The sequence below is a fragment of the Coregonus lavaretus genome (assembly GCF_964263955.1).
Source record: "Coregonus lavaretus genome assembly, chromosome: 37".
In the NCBI taxonomy this organism is placed as follows: domain Eukaryota; kingdom Metazoa; phylum Chordata; class Actinopteri; order Salmoniformes; family Salmonidae; genus Coregonus; species Coregonus lavaretus.
This window is the reverse complement of record NC_140024.1, coordinates 15,817,142-15,839,969: the sequence shown is the minus strand read 5'-3', so window position 1 is coordinate 15,839,969 and position 22,828 is coordinate 15,817,142. Positions and strand designations below refer to the sequence as shown.

Here is a 22,828-nt window from a genome sequence, read left to right as displayed (position 1 = left end):
TCCCACTGTGATCTCAATCCAAACACATACCAGGATGCCTCTCAACACTAAAAACATCTAAAAACACAACCACAAAGCTTGTAATGTCTGCTGGGGATAGAACAGGACTAGAGTGACAAGAGTGCCCATTTTTTTACACTTATGGTTATGTGTTTTGTTGTTGTTGTCTAAATGGCAGGCTTCCAGAGGTGGCATTAGCACTATGGGGGTGGAAAAGCATTTTGTGTTGAGGGGTCTGTAAACAGAGGACCCACCGGACATACTCAGATTGAGAGTCTATTAAGGAAACACCAGGGAGGATGCTAACAGACTCAAAAGGGACTCAAAGTGGTCACATACACATATGTGGGTGAGGCTATAGGACAGTCACCACAGTGCAGCCAGTGCACACACACACACGAGTAGGCCAGGCACCCTGAGCAGATTACTCAACCCAAGTCAGGATGTGGGATGGACACACAAACACAGATGTAGGTTGCAAAATTCCGGTTGAAAGATTCCTGAAATCAGGTGAGAATAAGCAGAAATTCCGGAAACCTCCAACTAGGATTTCTGAAAAACCTGGGAATTTGGGGAAATTCCTGGAATTTTGCAAGCCTACACAGATGGCACTGTATAGCATGAACACAGGCCTACAGTAAAAAACAAACAGTCATCTACAAGATGTTCTATGCATATTTTTTCTATTCAATTCCTTATGGAATTTCTGATTAGAGTACAACAGCAGGGGTAGGAATTAACTATTGTAAGAAACACTAAGTCCACTTTTTCAACCCCACTATTGACCTCGATGCTAATTATCCCTTGTTCATGAGTTTATCTCCACAATCTCTGTGTTGAAGTCTGTGAACATGATGACAAAGAGGGCAGAAAGGGTGGAGGACTCAGTGTAGAATCTCATCAACCACAAAACCAGTAAACTGAAACAGAGATGTGTCATCAAACCAGCGGCTGCAGCCAGCGTCTGTCTGTCAGTGTGACCAAATTGTAGCAGAGGTCACAAGACCAAGGTCACATGAAATGAGTTGCAATCATAACCACAGGATTATAAATCCATAATCCCTACTGCCGTGTACTGACTGACTGTTGGCTCCTGCCTCTCCCACCGACCTCTACTCTGCCTCACCACCAGCCATGGTAAATGCTCGTATCTAAAGCCATCTTAAATCACATTACCTGGAAGAGAGGAGGATTTGCATAAACAAAAACATCCTACTTGGAATTAGGCTTTGTTTTTTATTTGTTTTTGTACTCAGGCAAATGCTGTGACCTCTTAAACCGGGAGTCAAGCCCCCGATGTGGAAAAGATGATGTAATAAAAGCCCTGAGCTGTGGAGAGAGTGGAGTGACATTTTGGCAGTTTTGTGCACTCCAGGAACAGATTAATTGTGGGGGATCCTGCACAGCGTGGAGCCCTGTGTCTTTTTGACAAGTGGCACCGCCTTTCACACACAGACACACAGGAGGCTGGCATTCTGCAGTGGCAGAGTGGGTAGTTTGTCAAACGGGACTGTTAAAGCAAAGCCCACCTTCCTGCTCACATCATGCTGACACACAGCTGTTCTCAGATCTGACTTCCTGGATCCCTCCCATCTGCTTTCTCTGACAGCAGTCCTGGTCCATCTGATCTCAGATCAGAGTCTGCTGACAGGGTCGTTACTGAAGATATCACAAGCTGAGCAATCACCAACATCACTGTCATAACAATAGGCCTAACACAGCAGCATGACGGGGAGTGGGCGTGAGAGGGAGAGAGAGGACGGAGAAAGAGACGGGAGAGAGACAGTTGAAAGAAAGAGAAAGGGGGATAGAGGGAGAGAGAGAATATGTTAGAAAGACAGTAGAGAAGGTACATCATAATGTTCCTGACAGTTGCATTATTGCTCTTACAAAACAACACATTAAAAAATCACGTGAAAAGAACACACATTATTTTCAGACACGTGAATTGTTAATTTCTTTGAAATGTTCATGAGTCAGATACGTGGTTTTCGGACATGAGTAACACATCGATGGGGGATTGGAAGTGATGCAGACAATTACATTGATGGAAGTTACAATCTATCTGCAATATTAAGTTGATCTACCCCCTAAAAAAAAAATATAAAAAAATAAACACATCGATGGCCACATTTTGAGGTTAGCCTACTGTAACTATAAAAGACTTCTTATGTCATCATAGAACGCGTGCATGTTCAAGACAGCATGCAAAGGTCGCAGGTCTGTTGAGCTCTTTATAATTACTATAATAATCTGCGCAGAATCTCAAACAGCATTGATCACTTGCACTAGACCTACAGTGAGGAAAAAAAGTATTTGATCCCCTGCTGATTTTGTACGTTTGCCCACTGACAAAGACATGATCAGTCTATAATTTTAATGGTAGGTTTATTTGAACAGTGAGAGACAGAATAACAACAACAAAATCCAGAAAAACGCATGTCAAAAATGTTATAAATTGATTTGCATTTTAATGAGGGAAATAAGTATTTGACCCCTCTGCAAAACATGATTTAGTACTTGGTGGCAAAACCCTTGTTGGCAATCACAGAGGTCAGACGTTTCTTGTAGTTGGCCACCAGGTTTGCTCACATCTCAGGAGGGATTTTGTCCCATTCCTCTTTGCAGATCTTCTCCAAGTCATTAAGGTTTCGAGCCTGACGTTTGGCAACTCGAACCTTCAGCTCCCTCCACAGATTTTCTATGGGATTAAGGTCTGGAGACTGGCTAGGCCATTCCAGGACCTTAATGTGCTTCTTCTTGAGCCACTCCTTTGTTTCCTTGGCCGTGTGTTTTGGGTCATTGTCATGCTGGAATACCCATCCACGACCCATTTTGAATGCCCTGGCTGAGGGAAGGAGGTTCTCACCCAAGATTTGACGGTACATGGCCCCGTCCATCGTCCCTTTGATGCGGTGAAGTTGTCCTGTCCCCTTAGCAGAAAAACACCCCCAAAGCATAATGTTTCCACCTCCAAAGAGCTCGATTTTGGTCTCATCTGACCACAACACTTTCACCCAGTTCTCCTCTGAATCATTCAGATGTTCATTGGCAAACTTCAGACGGGCCTGTATATGTGCTTTCTTGAGCAGGGGGACCTTGCGGGCGCTGCAGGATTTCAGTCCTTCACGGCGTAGTGTGTTACCAATTGTTTTCTTGGTGACTATGGTCCCAGCTGCCTTGAGATCATTGACAAGATCCTCCTGTGTAGTTCTGGGCTGATTCCTCACCATTCTCATGATCATTGCAACTCCACGAGGTGAGATCTTGCATGGAGCCCCAGACCGAGGGAGATTGACAGTTCTTTCGCGTTTCTTCCATTTGCGAATAATCGCACCAACTGTTGTCACCTTCTCACAAAGCTGCTTGGCGATGGTCTTGTAGCCCATTCCAGCCTTGTGTAGGTCTACAATCTTGTCCCTGACATCCTTGGAGAGCTCTTTGGTCTTGGCCATGGTGGAGAGTTTGGAATCTGATTGATTGATTGCTTCTGTGGACAGGTGACTTTTATACAGGTAACAAACTGAGATTAGGAGCACTCCCTTTAAGAGTGTGCTCCTAATCTCAGCTCGTTACCTGTATAAAAGACACCTGGGAGCCAGAAATCTTTCTGATTGAGAGGGGGTCAAATACTTATTTCCCTCATTAAAATGCAAATCAATTTATAACATTTTTGACATGCGTTTTTCTGGATTTTTTTGTTGTTATTCTGTCTCTCACTGTTCAAATAAACCTACCATTAAAAGTATAGACTGATCATTTCTTTGTCAGTGGGCAAACGTACAAAATCAGCAGGGGATCAACTACTTTTTTCCCTCACTGTATGTACTTTCAATGTACTCTCAACTACAATCCAGGTCATTTGGTTCTGCTATTAGATGAAGCACAGTGATAATACATTAAGTTGTTGTATATATACAAAATATCTGACATTGTATTCCCATTTGAACTTTGTTGTGCTTTTAAATGGTTGAAAGCGCAGTGATAACACATTTAGATGACAACTAAACCAAAAATCTGACATAGTTTTTCCATTGGAATTTGGTTGTGCTTTTAGATGGTTGAAGCATAGTGATAACACATGGGGAATTCAACAAACCTCTGGCTGTCTTTTCGAGTGGGAAAATAAAGGTTGAAATCTCATTGATCAATGTCTTAACCAAATATTACCCACATTTCCACGTTGAAATGACGTGGTGTGCCCAGTGGGGACACCACGTGCTCTATTCTATTGTCTCCTCTTCTAATAATTTATGTTCATTGAGGTTCAAGAAATAACACTTCCATTTTCCTATAGAATACGCCCCAGCTAGTTCCCTAGTGTTGAACACAGTCAATCAGTCAATCAGTCAGTCAACCAGTCAGTCAATCAGTCAGTCAACCAGTCAGTCAATCAGTCAGTCACTCAATCACTCAATCACTCAGTCACTCAGCCCCTCAGTCAGTCAGCTCACATAGAGACAGGGAGCCATGGGCACACACACACACACACACACACACACACTGGCTCAGGGGCATGGCAGCGCAGCATACTCAAAGATCAGAACCACTGTAGCGGCTGAGTTTCTGATACAAGCTGCCTGGCCGTACCTCTCTCAACGCATTCTTAGACATACTTAATTCAACGTTCCATATGACTTTTGCTAGTAATAAACAGGTATACTGTATGCTGTAAGGACACCATACACTCGGCCCTCTGAGAGCTTTAGAGAGATATTAGCCATGTAGGTCTCTCCCTGGTGTGAAGGGAGTGAGGCAGGGTGGCACTGTGGGGAGACGTGCTCTGGGTGGACCAGTCTCAGGGGGACTGTCTGGTGAGCCTGCTGGTGCTGCTGTGTTTACTTATTCATACCGTCTCATCTCTAATGGATCTACTGTAATGGCTCTCACTACATACACCCTTACAAAAAAAACACATGTCAATTTGCAGTTTCACATGTGAGAAGAATAACATGTTTTCACATCACATGTGAATTGCAGTTTCAAATTTGCGGTTTCACGTGTTAAAAGCTTTCAAATGTGAAAATCTCCCTTTTACATGTGGAATTGCATTTTCACATGTGAAAATCACATTTGCAGTTTCATATGTGGAAACACTTCCACATGTGATTATTTTTTCACATATGAAACTGCAAATTAGATTTTTACATGTGATAATTTTTCACATGATTGTTTTTCACGTGAAAGTGAAAATCAAAATTGTAGTTTCACATGTAAGAAAACTCCAACTGTGAAAATCTCACTTTCACATGTTGAATTGCAGATTCACATGTGGGGTTAAAATAAGGTTATTTTCCTCACATGTGAATAGATGGTGTTAACATGTTGCAGTAGCAATGTTTCCACCGGTGGAATTAGGGTGACGACATTTAAAAAGGGAAAGATTTTGCGGGACATTCGCGTAACAGTGGACAGAATACATTTTTGGGGGGCAGGTTAATGGATCACGTTGAAATGGCGAAATGGTTGTGCTTTATGAAGGTCACTGCCTGTTAAAGGGGCAATCCGTAGTTGCTACATCCATTTTTGGACTTAATTAATGATATGTACCCATTGATTCTTGAAGAATATAACGTATACAGTGCCTTCAGAAAGTATTCACACCCCTTGACTTTTTCCATATTTTGTTGTGTTAGAGTCTGAATTTAAAATGGGTTCAATTGAGATTTTGTGTCACTGGCCTACACACAATACCCCATAATGTCAAAGTGGAATTATGTTTTTAGAATTTTTTACAAATTCATTAAAAATTAAAAGCTGAAATGTCTTGAGTCATTAAGAATTCAACCCCTTTGTTATGGCAAGCCTAAATAAGTTCAAGAGTAAACATTTGCTTAACAAGGCACATAATAAGTTGCATGGACTCAATAATAGTGTGCAATAATAGTGTTTAACATGAGTTTGACCTCATCTCCGTACCCCACACATACAATTATCTGTAAGGTCCCTCAGTCGAGCAGTGAATTTCAAACATACAATCAACCACAAAGACCACAAAGAAGGGCACCTATTGGTAGATTTTTAAAGCAGACATTGAATATCCCTTTGAGCATGGTGAAGTTATTAATTACACTTTGGATGGTGTATCAATACACCCAGTCACTACAAAGATACAGGCATCCTTCCTAACTCAGTTGCCGGAGAGGAAGGACACCGCTCAGGGATTTCACCATGAGGCCAATGGTGACTTTAAAACAGTTATAGAGTTTAACAGAAGGAAGCCTGTACAGAATACAAATATTCCAAAACATGCATCCTGTTTGCAATAAGGTACACCTGCAAAAAAATTGGCTAAGAAATTAACTTCATGTCCTGAATACAAAGCGTTATGTTTGGGGCAAATCCAACACAACACATCACTGAGTACCACTCTCCATATTTTCAAGCATGGTGCTGGCTGCATCATGTTATTGGTATGCTTGTCATTGGCAAGGACTAGGGAGTTTTTTTGGGGGGGTAGAATAATACACGGAATAGAGCAAAGCACAGGCAAAATCATAGCGGAAAACCTGGTCAGTCTGCTTTCCAACAGACACTGGGAGACAAATTCACCTTTCAGCAGGACAATAATCTTAAACATAAGGCCAAATATACACTGGAGTTGCTTACCAAGAAGACATTGAATGTTCCTGAGTGGCCTGGTTACAGTCTTGACTTAAATCGGCTTGAGAATCTATGGCAAGACTTGAAAATGGCTGTCTCGCAAAGACCAACAACCAACTTGACAGAGCTTGAAGAATTAAAAAAAGTAATGTGCAAATATTGTACAATCCAGGTGTGTAAAGCGCTTAGAGATTTACCCAGAAAGACTCACAGCTGTAATCGCTGCCAAATGTGATTCTGGCATGTATCGACTCAGGGGTGTGAATACTTATGTAAAGGAGATATTTATATATTTCATTTTCAATACATTTGCTAGAATTTCTAAAAACATGTTTTCACTTTATGAGGTATCGTGTGTAGATTGCAGAAAAAAACAATCTGTTTAATCAATGTTGAATTCAGGCTGTAACACAACAAAATGTGGAATAAGTCAAGGGGTATGAATACGTTCTGAAGGCACTGTAAGTGCCTCTTGCTTAGTTCAGCTGTCGTACCCCATCAGAACCAAAAATATAAGCTTGATTTAGCCCAATGTTTGTAAACAAAGTAAATGTAAACAACCATTGTATAGCCTAAAAACTATAATTTTGATATCATGGATGGTCAGTCCTTGCACCAATAGTGTATTCTATGGATTTGAGAGTGGTTGCATTTCTCCAGCCCCATCCCTCAGCTTTTTACTGAAACTGTGTGGGGGAGAACACTTTGTTAAGGTTTCAATTAAGGGTTACCGCTTTAAACACCTTTAATAGAGGAATAATGTTATTACAGTATATGGTGTAATACTCTAGTGAGTGAGTTATGTTTGTGCTACTAATATCAAGCAAAACTGGCACATTCATTCCAGCAACATAGCACCCTGCAACCCATTGCTGGTTTACCTTTGAAGCTATGCAGGTCGGTCCCTGGATAGGAGACCAGATGTAGCTGGAAGTGGTGGGTTAAAAATCACGTATTTCACATAATGTACGTTCAATGAGGTTAAATTAACATGTCACATACATTTTTCACGTCTTTTTCCTTCATTAATGTTTTTCTTCAAACGAGACTTCTATTTTCACCACTTCCAGTCACCATACGGGGACCGACCAGGACTGACCCTGCTTAGCTTCAGAGGAAAACCAGCAGTGAGATGCAGGGTGCTATGTTGCTGGACTGAATATGCCAAAACTTGAAAATGGAAGTGAACCTCAATATTAAATTATTAGAAGAGGAGAGAATAGGATAGAGCCTGTGGTGCGTCCCCTCTGGGCACACCACATAATTTCAACGTGGAAATGTTGGTAATATTTGGTTGAGATGTTGATCAATAAGATTTCAACCTTTATTCACCCACTCAAAAAGACAGCCAGAAGTTTGTTGAATTCCCTGTGTGTTATCGCTATACTTTCAACCATATAAAACAGGGGTAGGCAACCCTGGTCCTGGAGTTCCGAGGGGCACTTCATGTTTTTGATTTAACCGACCTGGAAGACCAGGTGTGTTGAATATAGGCAATCACTGAACTGATCAATTATCTCAGTTGGTCAGGTGTGGACCCTAGTTGGAACAAAATCCTGCAGTACCTGCGACACTCCAGGAACAGGGTTGCCTACCCCGATCTAAAAGCACAACCAAATTCCAATGGAAAAACAGATTTTTGGTTTAGTTGTCATCTAAATGTGTTATCACTGCGCTTTCAACCATTTAAAAGCACAACAAAGTTCAAATGGGAAAACAATGTCAGATATTTTGTATTTATACAACAACTTAATGTATTATCACTGTGCTTTATCTTATAGCAGAACCAAATGACCTGGATTGTAGTTGAGATTACGTTAAAAGTACATACAGTGCCTTGCAAAAGTATTAATTCCCCTTGGCGTTTTTCCTATTTTGTTGCATTACAACCTGTAATTTAAATGGATTTTTATTTGGATTTCATGTAATGGACATACACAAAATAGTCCAAATTGGTGAAGTGAAATGAAAAAAATAACTTGTTTCAAAGAATTCTAAAAAATAAATAACGGAAAAGTGGTGCGTGCATATGTATTCACCCCCTTTGCTATGAAGCCCCTTAATAAGATCTGGTGCAACCAATTACCTTCAGAAGTCGTATAATTAGTTAAATAAAGTCCACCTGTGTGCAGTCTAAGTGTCACATGATCTGTCACATGATCTCAGTATATATACACCTGTTCTGAAAGGCCCCACATTCTGCAACACCACTTAGCATGGGGCACCACCAAGCAAGCGGCACCATGAAGACCAAGGAGCTCTCCAAACAGGTCTGGGACAAAGTTGTGGAGAAGTACAGATCAGGGTTGGGTTATAAAAAAATATCAGAAACGTTGAACATCCCACGGATCACCATTAAATCCATTATTAAAAAATTGAAAGAATATGGGACCACAACAAACCTGCCAAGAGAGGGCCGCCCACCAAAACTCACGGACCAGGCAAGGAGGGCATTAATCAGAGAGGCAACAAAGACACCAAAGATAACCCTGAAGGAGCTGCAAAGCTCCACAGCGGAGATTGGAGTATCTGTCCATAGGACCACATTAAGCCGTACACTCCACAGAGCTGGGCTTTACGGAAGAGTGGCCAGAAAAAAGCCATTGCTTAAAGAAAGAAATAAGCAAACACGTTTGGTGTTCGCCAAAAGGCATGTGGGAGACTCCCCAAACATATGGAAGAAGGTACTCTGGTCAGATGAGACTAAAATTGAGCTTTTCGGCTATCAAGGAAAATGTCTGGCGCAAACCCAACACCTCTCATCACCCCGAGAACACCATCCCCACAGTGAAGCATGGTGGTGGCAGCATCATGCTGTGGGGATGTTTTTCATTGGCAGGGACTGGGAAACTGGTCAGAATTGAAGGAATGATGGATGGTGCTAAATCCAATTGAGAATCTGTGGTATGACTTAAAGATTGCTGTACACCTGCGGAACCCATCCAACTTGAAGGAGCTGGAGCAGTTTTGCCTTGGAGAATGGGCAAAAATCCCAGTGGCTAGATGTGCCAAATTTATAGAGACATACCCCAAGAGACTTGCAGCTGTAATTGCTGCAAAAGGTGGCTCTACAAAGTATAGACTTTGGGGGGGTGAATAGTTATGCACAATCCAGTTTTCAGTTTTTTTAGTCTTATTTCTTGTTTGTTTCACAAGAAAAAATATTTTGCATCTTCAAAGTGGTAGGCATGTTGTGTAAATCAAATGATACAAACCACCAAATAATCCATTTTTATTCCAGGTTGTAAGGCAACAAAATAGGAAAAATGCCAAGGGGGGTGAATACTTTCGCAAGCCACTGTAGGCCTAGTGCAAGTGATCAATTCTGTTCAAGATTCTGTGCAGATTATTATAGCAATTGTGAAGATATTTTCAGACCTGCGACCTTTGCATGCTGTCTTAAACGTGCAAGCTTTCTATGATTACATAAGAAGACATTTATAGTTACAGTAGGCTAACCTCAAAATGTGGCCATGGGTGTGTTACTCATTTTAAGGTTGAATAAATACTGTTACATTAGTTTGTAAGATAGCCTTAACTTTAGGCTATTTACTGTATTACAAAAGTATTATTGAATTGTGTATTGGTTGACAATGCAACCAAATATCAACATTTAAATGATATCTAATGCTTGGATAGTTTCTTCTGAGCCACTGGCTTAATCCTATTCTTTAACTTTTATTTTGCGTTTAGTTGGAGATGTGAATCCAACATAGGCCTATCATTTGTTAACTTATTGACAAGTTAATAGGCTACTTACTGTATTTCAAACGTGTCATTGAATTGTGTTTGGTTATCAACGCAAACAAATAAACATTTGAAGGAGATTTGTCTTTTGTGCCACTGACTTAATCTGGTTTTAATTCCAGTTTGTCTACTAATTAATCATTGATATGTTGGATTCACGTTTCCATCTCAACCAAGAATCAAAGTTAAAGAATATGACTAAATTGATTTAAAGTGCATTTAAAGTTTATTTTGATTTAATTTAGTCTTATTCTTTAACTTTTGGGTTGAGATGGGGATGTGAATCTAACATATAAATTATACATTTGTAGACAAACTGGAATTAAAGCCAGACTAAGTCAGTGCCACAGATGGAACTATCCAAGCAGAAGATCTCCTTCAAATGTTGATATTTGGTTGTACTGACAACCAAAAAAAATTCAATATCCAGTTTGTCTACAAATTAATAATTGATATGTTGGATTCATGTCTCCATCTCAACCAAACATCTAAGTTAAAGAATAAGGCAAATCTAATCAAACTTTAAATGCACTTTAAATAAAGTTTGATTTGATTTAGTCCCATTCTTTAACTTAGATTTTTGGTTGTGATGGAGACATGAATCCAACATACCAATTATTAATTTGTAGACAAACAGTGAATATATTTAGCTATTAAGAGATCTCTCAATAATCATTCTCACGATAGCACATTGGTAGTAGTCAGTGACAAATATATAAGATGGGCTTGGTTAAAACCCTGGATGGGAGAACAAATGAATAGTTGTAGATCAACTCTCTAGTAGGAGGTGCTGCCCAGCCTTGAGGTTTTTTCTCTGATAGTGGTTATAACGTTGAAGATCTAATGTTGTTTCAAAGGTTCAACATATTTTATACAAGGTTTGTCTATGTTGAAAATTGGTTACAATGATGGCATAATGCTGTGGTTGAAATTTCACCCTCAAAACTACAGTTGATGGTGTTTTTTTAAATCCAATGTATTTTCCACGTAGATTCCACGTCAAAATATGTTGACAAAATACATTGAAACAACGTTGATTCAACCAGTTTGTGCTCAATGGGTCCTAAGTTCATGTGCTTAGTATACTAAGCACATGAGAAGAGCATCTGTATCTAGTTCTATTCCAGATCTCTCTCTATCTTTTTCGCTCTCTGAGGACTCTTCCTCCCTCTCTCATCCTCTCCCTCCGTCTTTCTCTCGATTTCTCGGTTCTTTTTGTAAATGATTTTCTTTCTCTGTTCTTTAAAAGCTCTATAACCCTTAAAGGTCCAATGCATCTGTTTTTTTATCTCAATATCAAATATTTTCTGGGTAACAATTAAGTACCTTACTAGCTAGACTTCCATAAAACTGGCGACAGATTTTAATGCGGATATAAAAAATATATATCCAGTTGAAGTCGGAAGTTTACATACACCTTAGCCAAATACATTTAAACTCAGTTTTTCACAATTCCTGACATTTAATCCTGGTAAAAATTCCCTGTCTTAGGTCAGTTAGGATCATCACTTTATTTTAAGAATGTGAAATGTCAGAATAATAGAGAATAATTTATTTCAGCTTTTATTTCTTTTATCACATTCCCGGTGGGTCAGAAGTTTACATACACTCAATTAGTATTTGGTAGCATTGCCTTTAAATTGTTTAACTTGAGTCAAACGTTTCGGGTAGCCTTCCACAAGCTTCCCACAACAAGTTGGGTGAATTTTGGCCCATTCCTCCTGACAGAGCTGGTGTAACTGAGTCAGGTTTGTAGGCCTCCTTGCTCGCACACGCTTTTTCAGTTCTGCCCACACATTTCCTATAGGATTGAGGTCAAGGCTTTGTGATGGCCACTCCAATACCTTGACTTTGTTGTCCTTAAGCCATTTTGCCACAACTTTGGAAGTATGCTTGGGGTCATTGTCGTTTTGGAAGACCCATTTGCAACCAAGCTTTAACTTCCTGACTGATGTCTTGAGATGTTGCTTCAATATATCCACATCATTTTCCTTCCTCATGATGCCATCTATTTTGTGAAGTGCACCAGTCCCTCCTGCAGCAAAGCACCCCCGTGCTAAACGGTTGGGATGGTGTTCTTCGGCTTGCAAGCTACCCCCCTTTTCCTCCAAACATAACAATGGTCATTATGGCCAAACAGTTCTATTTTTGTTTCATCAGACCAGAGGACATTTCTCCAAAAAGTACAATCTTCGTCCCCATGTGCAGTTGCAAACCTTAGTCTGGCTTCTTTATGGCGGTTTTGGAGCAGTGGCTTCTTCCTTGCTGAGCGGCCTTTCAGGTTATATCGATATAGGACTCATTTTACTGTGGATATACAGTGGGGAGAACAAGTATTTGATACACTGCCGATTTTGCAGGTTTTCCTACTTACAAAGCATGTAGAGGTCTGTAATTTTTATCATAGGTACACTTCAACTGTGAGAGACGGAATCTAAAACAAACAAAAATCCTGAAAATCACATTGTATGATTTTTAAGTAATTTATTTGCATTTTATTGCATGACATAAGTATTTGATACATCAGAAAAGCAGAACTTAATATTTGGTACAGAAACCTTTGTTTGCAATTACAGAGATCATACGTTTCCTGTAGGTCTTGACCAGGTTTGCACACACTGCAGCAGGGATTTTGGCCCACTCCTCCATACAGACCTTCTCCAGATCCTTCAGGTTTCGGGGCTGTCGCTGGGCAATACGGACTTTCAGCTCCCTCCAAAGATGTTCTATTGGGTTCAGGTCTGGAGACTGGCTAGGCCACTCCAGGACCTTGAGGTGCTTTTTACGGAGCCACTCCTTAGTTGCCCTGGCTGTGTGTTTCGGGTCGTTGTCATGCTGGAAAACCCAGCCACGACCCATCTTCAATGCTCTTACTGAGGGAAGGAGGTTGTTGGCTAAGATCTCGCGATACATGGCCCCATCCATCCTCCCCTCAATACGGTGCAGTCGTCCTGTCCCCTTTGCAGAAAAGCATCCCCAAAGAATGATGTTTCCACCTCCATGCTTCACGGTTGGGATGGTGTTCTTGGGGTTGTACTCATCCTTCTTCTTCCTCCAAACACGGTGAGTGGAGTTTAGACCTAAAAGCTCTATTTTTGTCTCATCAGACCACATGACCTTCTCCCATTCCTCCTCTGGATCATCCAGATGGTCATTGGCAAACTTCAGACGGGCCTGGACATGCGCTGGCTTGAGCAGGGGGACCTTGCGTGCGCTGCAGGATTTTAATCCATGACGGCGTAGTGTGTTACTAATGGTTTTCTTTGAGACTGTGGTCCCAGCTCTCTTCAGGTCATTGACCAGGTCCTGCTGTGTAGTTCTGGGCTGATCCCTCACCTTCCTCATGATCATTGATGCCCCACGAGGTGAGATCTTGCATGGAGCCCCAGACCGAGGGTGATTGACCGTCATCTTGAACTTCTTCCATTTTCTAATAATTGCGCCAACAGTTGTTGCCTTCTCACCAAGCTGCTTGCCTATTGTCCTGTAGCCCATCCCAGCCTTGTGCAGGTCTACAATTTTATCCATGATGTCCTTACACAGCTCTCTGGTCTTGGCCATTGTGGAGAGGTTGGAGTCTGTTTGATTGAATGTGTGGACAGGTGTCTTTTATACAGGTAACAAGTTCAAACAGGTGCAGTTAATACAGGTAATGAGTGGAGAACAGGAGGGCTTCTTAAAGAAAAACTAACAGGTCTGTGAGAGCCGGAATTCTTACTGGTTGGTAGGTGATCAAATACTTATGTCATGCAATAAAATGCAAATTAATTACTTAAAAATCATACAATGTCATTTTCTGGATTTTTATTTGTTATAGATTCCGTCTCTCATAGTTGAAGTGTACCTATGATAAAAATTACAGACCTCTACATGCTTTGTAAGTAGGAAAACCTGCAAAATCGGCAGTGTATCAAATACTTGTTCTCCCCACTGTAGATACCTTTGTACCGGTTTCCTCCAGCATCTTCACAAGGTCCTTTGCTGTTGTTCTGGGATTGATTTGCACTTTTTGCACCAAAGTACGTTAATCTCTAGGAGACAGAACGCGTCTCCTTCCTGAGCGGTATGACGGCTGCGTGGTCCCATGGTGTTTATACTTGCGTACTATTGTTTGTACAGATGAACGTGGTACCTTCAGGCGTTTGTAAATTGCTCCCAAGGATGAACCAGACTTGTGGAGGTCTACAATTTATTTTCTTAGGTCTTGGCTGATTTCTTTTGATTTACCCATGATGTCAACCAAAAGGGGAAACTGAATTTGAAGGTAGGCCTTGAAATACATCCACAGGTACACCTCCAATTGACTCAAATTATGTCAATTAGCCTATCAGAAGCTTCTAAAGCCATGACATCATTTTCTGGAATTTTCCAAGCTGTTTAAAGGTACAGTCAACTTAGTGTATGTAAACTTCTGACCCACTGGAATTGTGATACAGTGAATTATAAGTGAAATAATCTGTCTGTAAACAATTGTTTGAAAAATTACTTGTGTCATGCACAAAGTAGATGTCCTAACCGACTTGCCAAAACTATCGTTTGTTAACAAGAATTGTGTGGAGTGGTTGAAAAACTAGTTTTAATGACTCCAACCTAAGTGTATGTAAACTTCCGACTTCAACTGTATGTCCATTTTCCCACCAGAGGTGTGGTTCAATCAAACTGACTTTTTAGCGGATAAAATGCTGCATTTGATGACAGTCCACATAAAAGCACTTTTGCGCTTAAGGCCTAGATTCAATCAGATCAAGCGTTAACCTGCGATAGCAGAAGACCACATAGCGATGTTTTGGCGGTGTCGGCTGTCAAATCAGTGAGCAGCTGCTCTTGCGATCATTGTCACTAAGCCACACCCTCCCCACTCGAATAAGAAGTTCAGAACGAGAAAGCATAGGATATATATAAATAATTACGCTTAACAGAGTAGGTAAGTAAGCATTTCACTGTAAGGTCTACACCTGTTGTATTCGGCGTATGTGACGAATAACATTTGATTTGATTTGATCCTAATCGAGGTGTAGATTGCATCTCACATTCCAGTGTTCAACTTGTAAACAAGGCTGCATGGGATTTCTGTTAATGCAACTCCGTGACGCCAATGGTAATGTCCGCTTTAGGTATAATGCAGGGAGCCACTTGTGGTTTTGACAGCTGTAATGCAGTTCCACCTAAGACACCGTCAAAACAACTGCTATGTGGATGTTGGCTAAAGCGGATCTGATTGAATCGAGCCCTCAGTTTTCATGTACTGAATAAAAAACTAAAGTTGAATGTGTTTCCATTGCATTTTTAACACTACGTATGGTTTTGTCACAAAAACTGTTGCGATAAATAGCATACTTGCCCAATCTGGTTTTGGCGCATGCTCTATAGACAAAAGTTTGCTGATAAAGTTGACAGGGTAGGTTATATGATGATATGGAAAAAAGCAAGATCATTTTTTATTTTTTGAATTGGCAGCCAAGCACCGGTCATCATGATAACAGCATCATTTAAATAATAGCCTACCCTCAATATTTATTGGAAATTTGCATGAAGCTCATCACGGCACTTAACCACATAAGTTATTAAGTTATTTATTTTTCCATGTCGTGATGGTAGTAGGCTACAACATCATCACGTGACTCCAAGTTTACTGAGACATTATGGTTTTTCTGTCAATATTTGCGCATTAAAAGCGTTTCCACCGCAATTGTTGCATAATCTTTTTAACAGACATAATAAATATCCCACGTTGTCTAGCGTATTTAGTTTTGTCGACATTGGGAAGTTTTACCATAAGGCCTGTCGTGACTTTTTTAATGCATCAGGTCATTTATCTGCATGAAATGGTTAGATGGAAACTTGGTTGCTGTGATTGTTTTCAATTAAAATGGTCAAAAAAAAAAAAAAAAGCTTCATAGCAAAGGGCAATTTCTCAAGCAAGAATTTTGCTAGGACTGTCTAGGAGTGGTCTGAGTGGGGAAGGGAAAACTGGCAATTAGCTGTTATTGGCAGAGAGGTTTGGAACTCTCTTTCTTATTGGTCTATTAAGTCATTTACCGCATTGTGATGTCACCACAATTTCTTAGTATCATTCCAACCTCATAGTGTGGAAATATATATACACACAACACATTTTTGACCGCAGTGGGCCTTTAATAATGTCTTCGGCCCCCTCGCCCTTTCTCTCTTTTTCTGGACTGTCCGATATTCTAGTTGCAGACAGGCATACAGACAGACAGGCATACAGACAGGCATACCAGTATCTAATAACTGCTCTATCAAAGCTGAAAAATGTGTTGGCTCACACATCAGAAACAGTGGTATCCCCCAGGTCCCAGAATCACACACACACACACACACACACACACACATGTATGCAGTGGGTTAGACAGGCAATAGAAATACCATCTTTCCCTGTGCACCGATCTAATCCCACTCTCCACAGTTATTGACAACCCCAGTGAAGGCACAGCTGGGTAGAAGGTTCAGCTCTAGCCCTCGGTCCTGAAGACTCTCTCTCTCTCCTGTCATCTCTGCTCCAGTGAGAGAGAGCTGACCCTGTGCCCTTATTCTTCCTCCTGAGCTGCTCTGGTCTCGGCTGAAGCACAGAATCGATTCACACAGTCTAGCACTGCAGGAGAGCCTGTCAAGCACACAGCCTGACGCCTCAAAACCAACACCACTCTGTTGGCCAACACACTATCACAGTTACGGACATCTGTCATAACGCAATCTCATGCACCCATGCTCACACATACTGTAGCATGTATGTAGACACGCATAAGTGATCTCTTTCTTCCTCTCTGTCTGACTCTCTCTCTCTCTGGCTATCTCTCTCTCGCAAGCACACACACCCACCCACGTGCACACGCGCACACACACACACACACACACACACACAAATGAATGACATACACATAACACGCTCTCATCACACCCACGTCCTCTCAAACACACCTCTCCAGTCCTTGGTTAAGCACAGCTGTGTTCGGAGAGTAAACAGCCGAGTTCCTGTCACCTCAACTCAGGATCCTTTCACTACCTCACTCACTCCTTCTCTCTCTCCTTCTCTCATTCTGTCTCTCCTTCCATTAGACAGGGTTATCCCTGGCCAGGCGTAAGGGTGGGCATGAGGAAATACCAGAGGGAGAGAGAAAGGGGGGATAGAGTAAGGAGAGGGGAAATAGGGACTGAGGGATTCAGGGAATAGAGAGGCAGTGGGAGAGAAACCAAGAGAAATTAGGGAGGAAGGAGAAAAAGAGATGGGAAAGAAAGGGGAGTGAAAAGCAGAAAAAGGGGGGTGAAGAAAGGGATAGACGGGGAGAGACAAAAACAGGGAGGGAGGTAGAAGGTAGAAGGGAGGTAGAAGCAGAGAGAGAGTGAGTAGGAGATGCATACATACACACTGAAACATAGAGACACAGATACACATAGTGGTATCTATAGCCTGGCATACTCACATCGTGGGCTGCGGTGGTGCTCACTTTTAAACAGGGTCATATCAGGGACGCCAAACAAAGAGGGCGGCTGTGGCTTGCAGAATGGAGACAGACAGATGGCTGGATGCTTTCCCTGCTTCTCTCTCTCGCAATCACTCTCTTTTCCTCTCTCCTTATGTCCTCTTTATCTCTCTTCCTGTTTTCGCTCTCTCTCTGCAGGCAGGCAGGCTGTGGACTGACGACTGTGTTCCTACTGAATCAATGACAGAGCAGTTAGAGCAACACCAACAGTATGTACCATCAGTCCTTCTGCAGCGGGGGTGGACAGATGAAGCACTGGGTTAGCCCATTAGCTCCCAGCAGGCAGGGGGGGTTAGTGTAAGTGTGCAGCTGGTTTTCTCACAGCAACGGGAGCCTGGCTGGGGCTCAGGGCTTATAGAGTCTGCCCAGGCAAAGAGAGAGCTGCCAAGAAGTGTGTGTGTGTGTGTGTGCGTGTGTGTATGTGTGTGTGTGTGTAGGGTGTGGTGAGGAGAGGGTAACTCTATCCACAGCCGGGGGCTGAGGGAGTGAAGGGGGACAGGGGAGGGCAGGGGTCTAAGAGAGGAGCATGAATCTGAGGACACAGTGGAGCCACATACAGAGATGAAGAGAGGAGCTCACCACTGACCTCATATCACACAGGGATCAAATCAAATCAAATCAAATTTTATTGGCCACATGCGCCGAATACATCAGGTGTAGACATTACCGTGAAATGCTTACTTACAGCCCTTAACCAACAATGCATTTATTTCTTAATAAAAAAGTAAAATAAAACAACAACAACAAAAAAGTATTGAGAAAAAAAGAGCAGAAGTAAAATAAAATAACAGTAGGGAGGCTATATATACAGGGGGGTACCGGTGCAGAGTCAATGTGCGGGGGCACCGGCTAGTTGAGGTAGTTGAGGTAGTTGAGGTAATATGTACATGTAGGTAGTAGCAGCAGCGTAAAAATATGGGGTGGGGGTGAAAATAGTCTGGGTAGCCATGATTAACTGTTCAGGAATCTTATGGCTTGGGGGTAGAAGCTGTTGAGAAGCCTTTTGGACCTAGACTTGGCGCTCCGGTACCGCTTGCCGTGCGGTAGCGGAGAGAACAGTCTATGACTAGGGTGGCTGGAGTCTTTGACAATTTTGAGGGCCTTCATCTGACACCGCCTGGTATAGAGGTCCTGGATGGCAGGAAGCTTGGCCCCAGTGATGTACTGGGCCGTACGCACTACCCTCTGTAGTGCCTTGTGGTCGGAGGCCGAGCAGTTGCCATACCAGGCGGTGATGCAACCAGTCAGGATGCTCTCGATGGTGCAGCTGAATAACTTTTTGAGGATCTGAGGACCCATGCCAAATCTTTTCAGTCTCCTGAGGGGGAATAGGCTTTGTTGTGCCCTCTTCACGACTGTCTTGGTGTGTTTGGACCATGATAGTTTGTTGGTGATGTGGACACCAAGGAACTTGAAGCTCTCAACCTGTTCCACTACAGCCCCGTCGATGAGAATGGGGGCGTGCTCAGTCCTCTTTTTTTTCCTGTAGTCCACAATCATCTCCTTTGTCTTGGTCACGTTGAGGGAGAGGTGTTATCCTGGCATCACACGGCCAGGTCTCTGACCTCCTCCCTATAGGCAGTCTCATCATTGTCGGTGATCAGGCTTACAACTGTTGTGTCGTCGGCAAACTTAATGATGTTGTTGGAGTCGTGCCTGGCCATGCAGTCATGGGTGTACAGGGAGTACAGGAGGGGACTGAGAACGCACCCCTGAAGGGCCCCCCGTGTTGAGGATCAGCGTGGCAGATGTGTTGTTACCTACCCTTACCACCTGGGGGCGGCCCGTCAGGAAGTCCAGGATCCAGTTGCAGAGGGAGGTGTTTAGTCCCAGGATCCTTAGCTTAGTGATGAGCTTTGAGGGCACTATGGTGTTGAACGCTGAGCTGTAGTCAATGAATAGCATTCTCACGTAGGTGTTCCTCTTGTCCAGGTGGGAAAGGGCAGTGTGGAGTGCAATAGAGATTGCATCATCTCTGGATCTGTTGGGGCGGTATGCAAATTGGAGTGGGTCTAGGGTTTCTGGGATAATGGTGTTGATGTGAGCATGACCAGCCTTTCAAAGCACTTCATGGCTACAGACGTCAGTGCTACGGGTCGGTAGTCATTTAGGCAGGTTATCTTAGTGTCCTTGGGCACGGGGACTATGGTGGTCTGCTTGAAACATGTTGGTATTACAGACTCAGTCAGGGACATGTTGAAAATGTCAGTGAAGACACTTGCCAGTTGGTCAGCACATGCTCGGAGTACACGTCCTGGTAATTCGTCTGGCCCTGCTGCCTTGTGAATGTTGACCTGCTTAAAAGTCTTACGCACATCGGCTACGTAGTGTGATCACATAGTCATCCGGAACAGCTGGTGCTCTCATGCATGCTTCAGTGTTGCTTGCCTCGAAGCGAGCATAGAAGTGGTTTAGCTCATCTGGTAGGCTTGTGTCACTGGGCAGCTCGCGGCTGTGCTTCCCTTTGTAGTCTGTAATAGTCAAGCCCTGCCACATCCGACGAGCGTCAGAGCCGGTGTAGTACGATTCAATCTTAGTCCTGTATTGACTCTTTGCCTGTTTGATGGTTTGACGGAGGGCATAGCGGGATTTCTTATAAGCGTCCGGGTTAGAGTCCCGCTCCTTGAAAGCGGCAGCTCTACCCTTTAGCTCAGTGCGGATGTTGCCTGTAATCCATGGCTTCTGGTTGGGGTATGTACGTACGGTCACTGTGGGGACGACGTTATCGATGCACTTATTGATGAAGCCAGTGACTGATGTGGTGTACTCCTCAATGCTATCTGAAGAATCCCGGAACATGTTCCAGTCTGTGCTAGCAAAACAGTCCTGTAGCTTAGCATCTGCGTCATCTGACAACTTTTTTATTAACCGAGTCACTGGTGCTTCCTGCTTTAGTTTTTGCTTATAAGCAGGAATCAGGAGGATAGAGTTATGGTCAGATTTGCCAAATGGAGGGCGAGGGAGAGCTTTGTATGCATCTCTGTGTGTGGAGTAAAGGTGGTCTAGAGTTTTTTTTCCTCTGGTTGCACATTTAACATGCTGGTAGAAATTAGGTAGAACAGATTTAAGTTTCCCTGCATTAAAGTCCCCGGCCACTAGGAGCGCTGCCTCTGGATGAGCGTTTTCCTGTTTAGTTATGGCCTTATACAGCTCATTGAGTGCAATCTTAATGCCAGCATTGGTTTGTGGTGGTAAATAGACAGCTATGAAAAATATAGATGAAAACTCTCTTGGTAAATAGTGTGGTCTACAGCTTATCATAAGGTACTCTACCTCAGGCGAGCAAAACCTCGAGACTTCCTTAGTATTTGATTTTGTGCACCAGCTGTTGTTTACAAATATACACAGACCGCCACCCCTTGTCTTACCGGAGTCAGCCGTTCTATCCTGCCGATGTAGCGTATAGCCCGCTAGCTGTATGTTGCCCATGTCGTCGTTCAGCCACAACTCTGTGAAACATAAGATATTACAGTTTTTAATGTCCCGTTGGTAGGATAAGCGTAATCGTAGGTCATCTAATTTATTTTCCAATGATTGAAGATTGGCTAATAGGATTGATGGAAGAGGCAGTTTACTCGCTCGCCATCGGATCCATACGAGGCACCCCGACCTACGTCCACGATATCTCTGTCTCTTTCTCCTGCGAATGACGGGGATTTGGGCCTTGTCGGGTGTCTGTAGGATATCCTTTGCGGCCGCCTCGTTGAAGAAAAAATCTTCGTCCAATACGAGGTGAGTAATCGCTGTCCTGATATCCAGAAGCTCTTTTTGGTTATAAGAGACGATGGCAGAAACATTATGTACAGAATATATTACAAATAACGCGAAAAACATAATAGTACAATTGGTTAGAGGGCTGTAAAACGGCAGCCATCTTCTCCGGCGCCATCATCACATTATACACACGCACTCACACACACCAAACACACACACACGTCATACAGAGAATGTGGGTGTTGTGGGTGACAACTGGATGAGTTAACAGTGGAGATACTTGAGGATAAATAAGGTATGATGATCCTGATCCAGTAGAGAGAGACAGAGGGAGGGGAAAGAGGGAGAGAGAGATAGATAGATAGAGAGAGAGAGAGAGAGAGAGAGAGAGAGAGAGAGAGAGAGAGAGAGAGAGAGAGAGAGAGAGAGAGAGAGAGAGAGGGAGAGAGGGGAGAGGGAGCGATAGAGAGAGGGGGGAAAGAGAGAGCGATAGAGAGAGAGAGAGACCCCCGCAGAGAGGACCTACAGTGGGGAAAAAATGTATTTAGTCAGCCACCAATTGTGCAAGTTCTCCCACTTAAAAAGATGAGAGAGGCCTGTAATTTTCATCATAGGTACACGTCAACTATGACAGACAAAATGAATTTATTTGCTAATTATGGTGGAAAATAAGTATTTGGTCAATAACAAAAGTTTCTCAATACTTTGTTATATACCCTTTGTTGGCAATGACACAGGTCAAACGTTTTCTGTAAGTCTTCACAAGGTTTTCACACACTGTTGCTGGTATTTTGGCCCATTCCTCCATGCAGATCTCCTCTAGAGCAGTGATGTTTTGGGGCTGTCGCTGGGCAACACGGACTTTCAACTCCCTCCAAAGATTTTCTATGGGGTTGAGATCTGGAGACTGGCTAGGCCACTCCAGGACCTTGAAATGCTTCTTACGAAGCCACTCCTTCATTGCCCGGGCGGTGTGTTAAGGATCATTGTCATGCTGAAAGACCCAACCACGTTTCATCTTCAATGCCCTTGCTGATGGAAGGAGGTTTTCACTCAAAATCTCACGATACATGGCCCCATTCATTCTTTCCTTTACACGGATCAGTCATCCTGGTCCCTTTGCAGAAAAACAGCCCCAAAGCATGATGTTTCCACCCCCATGCTTCACAGTAGGTATGGTGTTCTTTGGATGCAACTCAGCATTCTTTGTCCTCCAAATACGACGAGTTGAGTTTTTACCAAAAAGTTATATTTTGGTTTCA

At 42.7% G+C, this 22,828-nt stretch overlaps 1 protein-coding gene across 1 annotated transcript in view; it reads right to left on the bottom strand.

Annotated features, from left to right (window-relative positions):
* LOC311111758 (RNA-binding Raly-like protein) overlaps positions 1-17,832 on the bottom strand; it is a gene marked incomplete at both ends in the record, with an annotated part of 58,227 nt that extends 40,395 nt beyond the window's left edge. The window contains one exon of the mRNA XM_084154574.1: positions 17,793-17,832. Within this exon, the coding sequence (XP_084010700.1) occupies positions 17,793-17,832 (40 nt within the window). The remainder of the gene's footprint in view (positions 1-17,792) is intronic.
* Between the last annotated feature and the right edge of the window lie 4,996 nt (positions 17,833-22,828).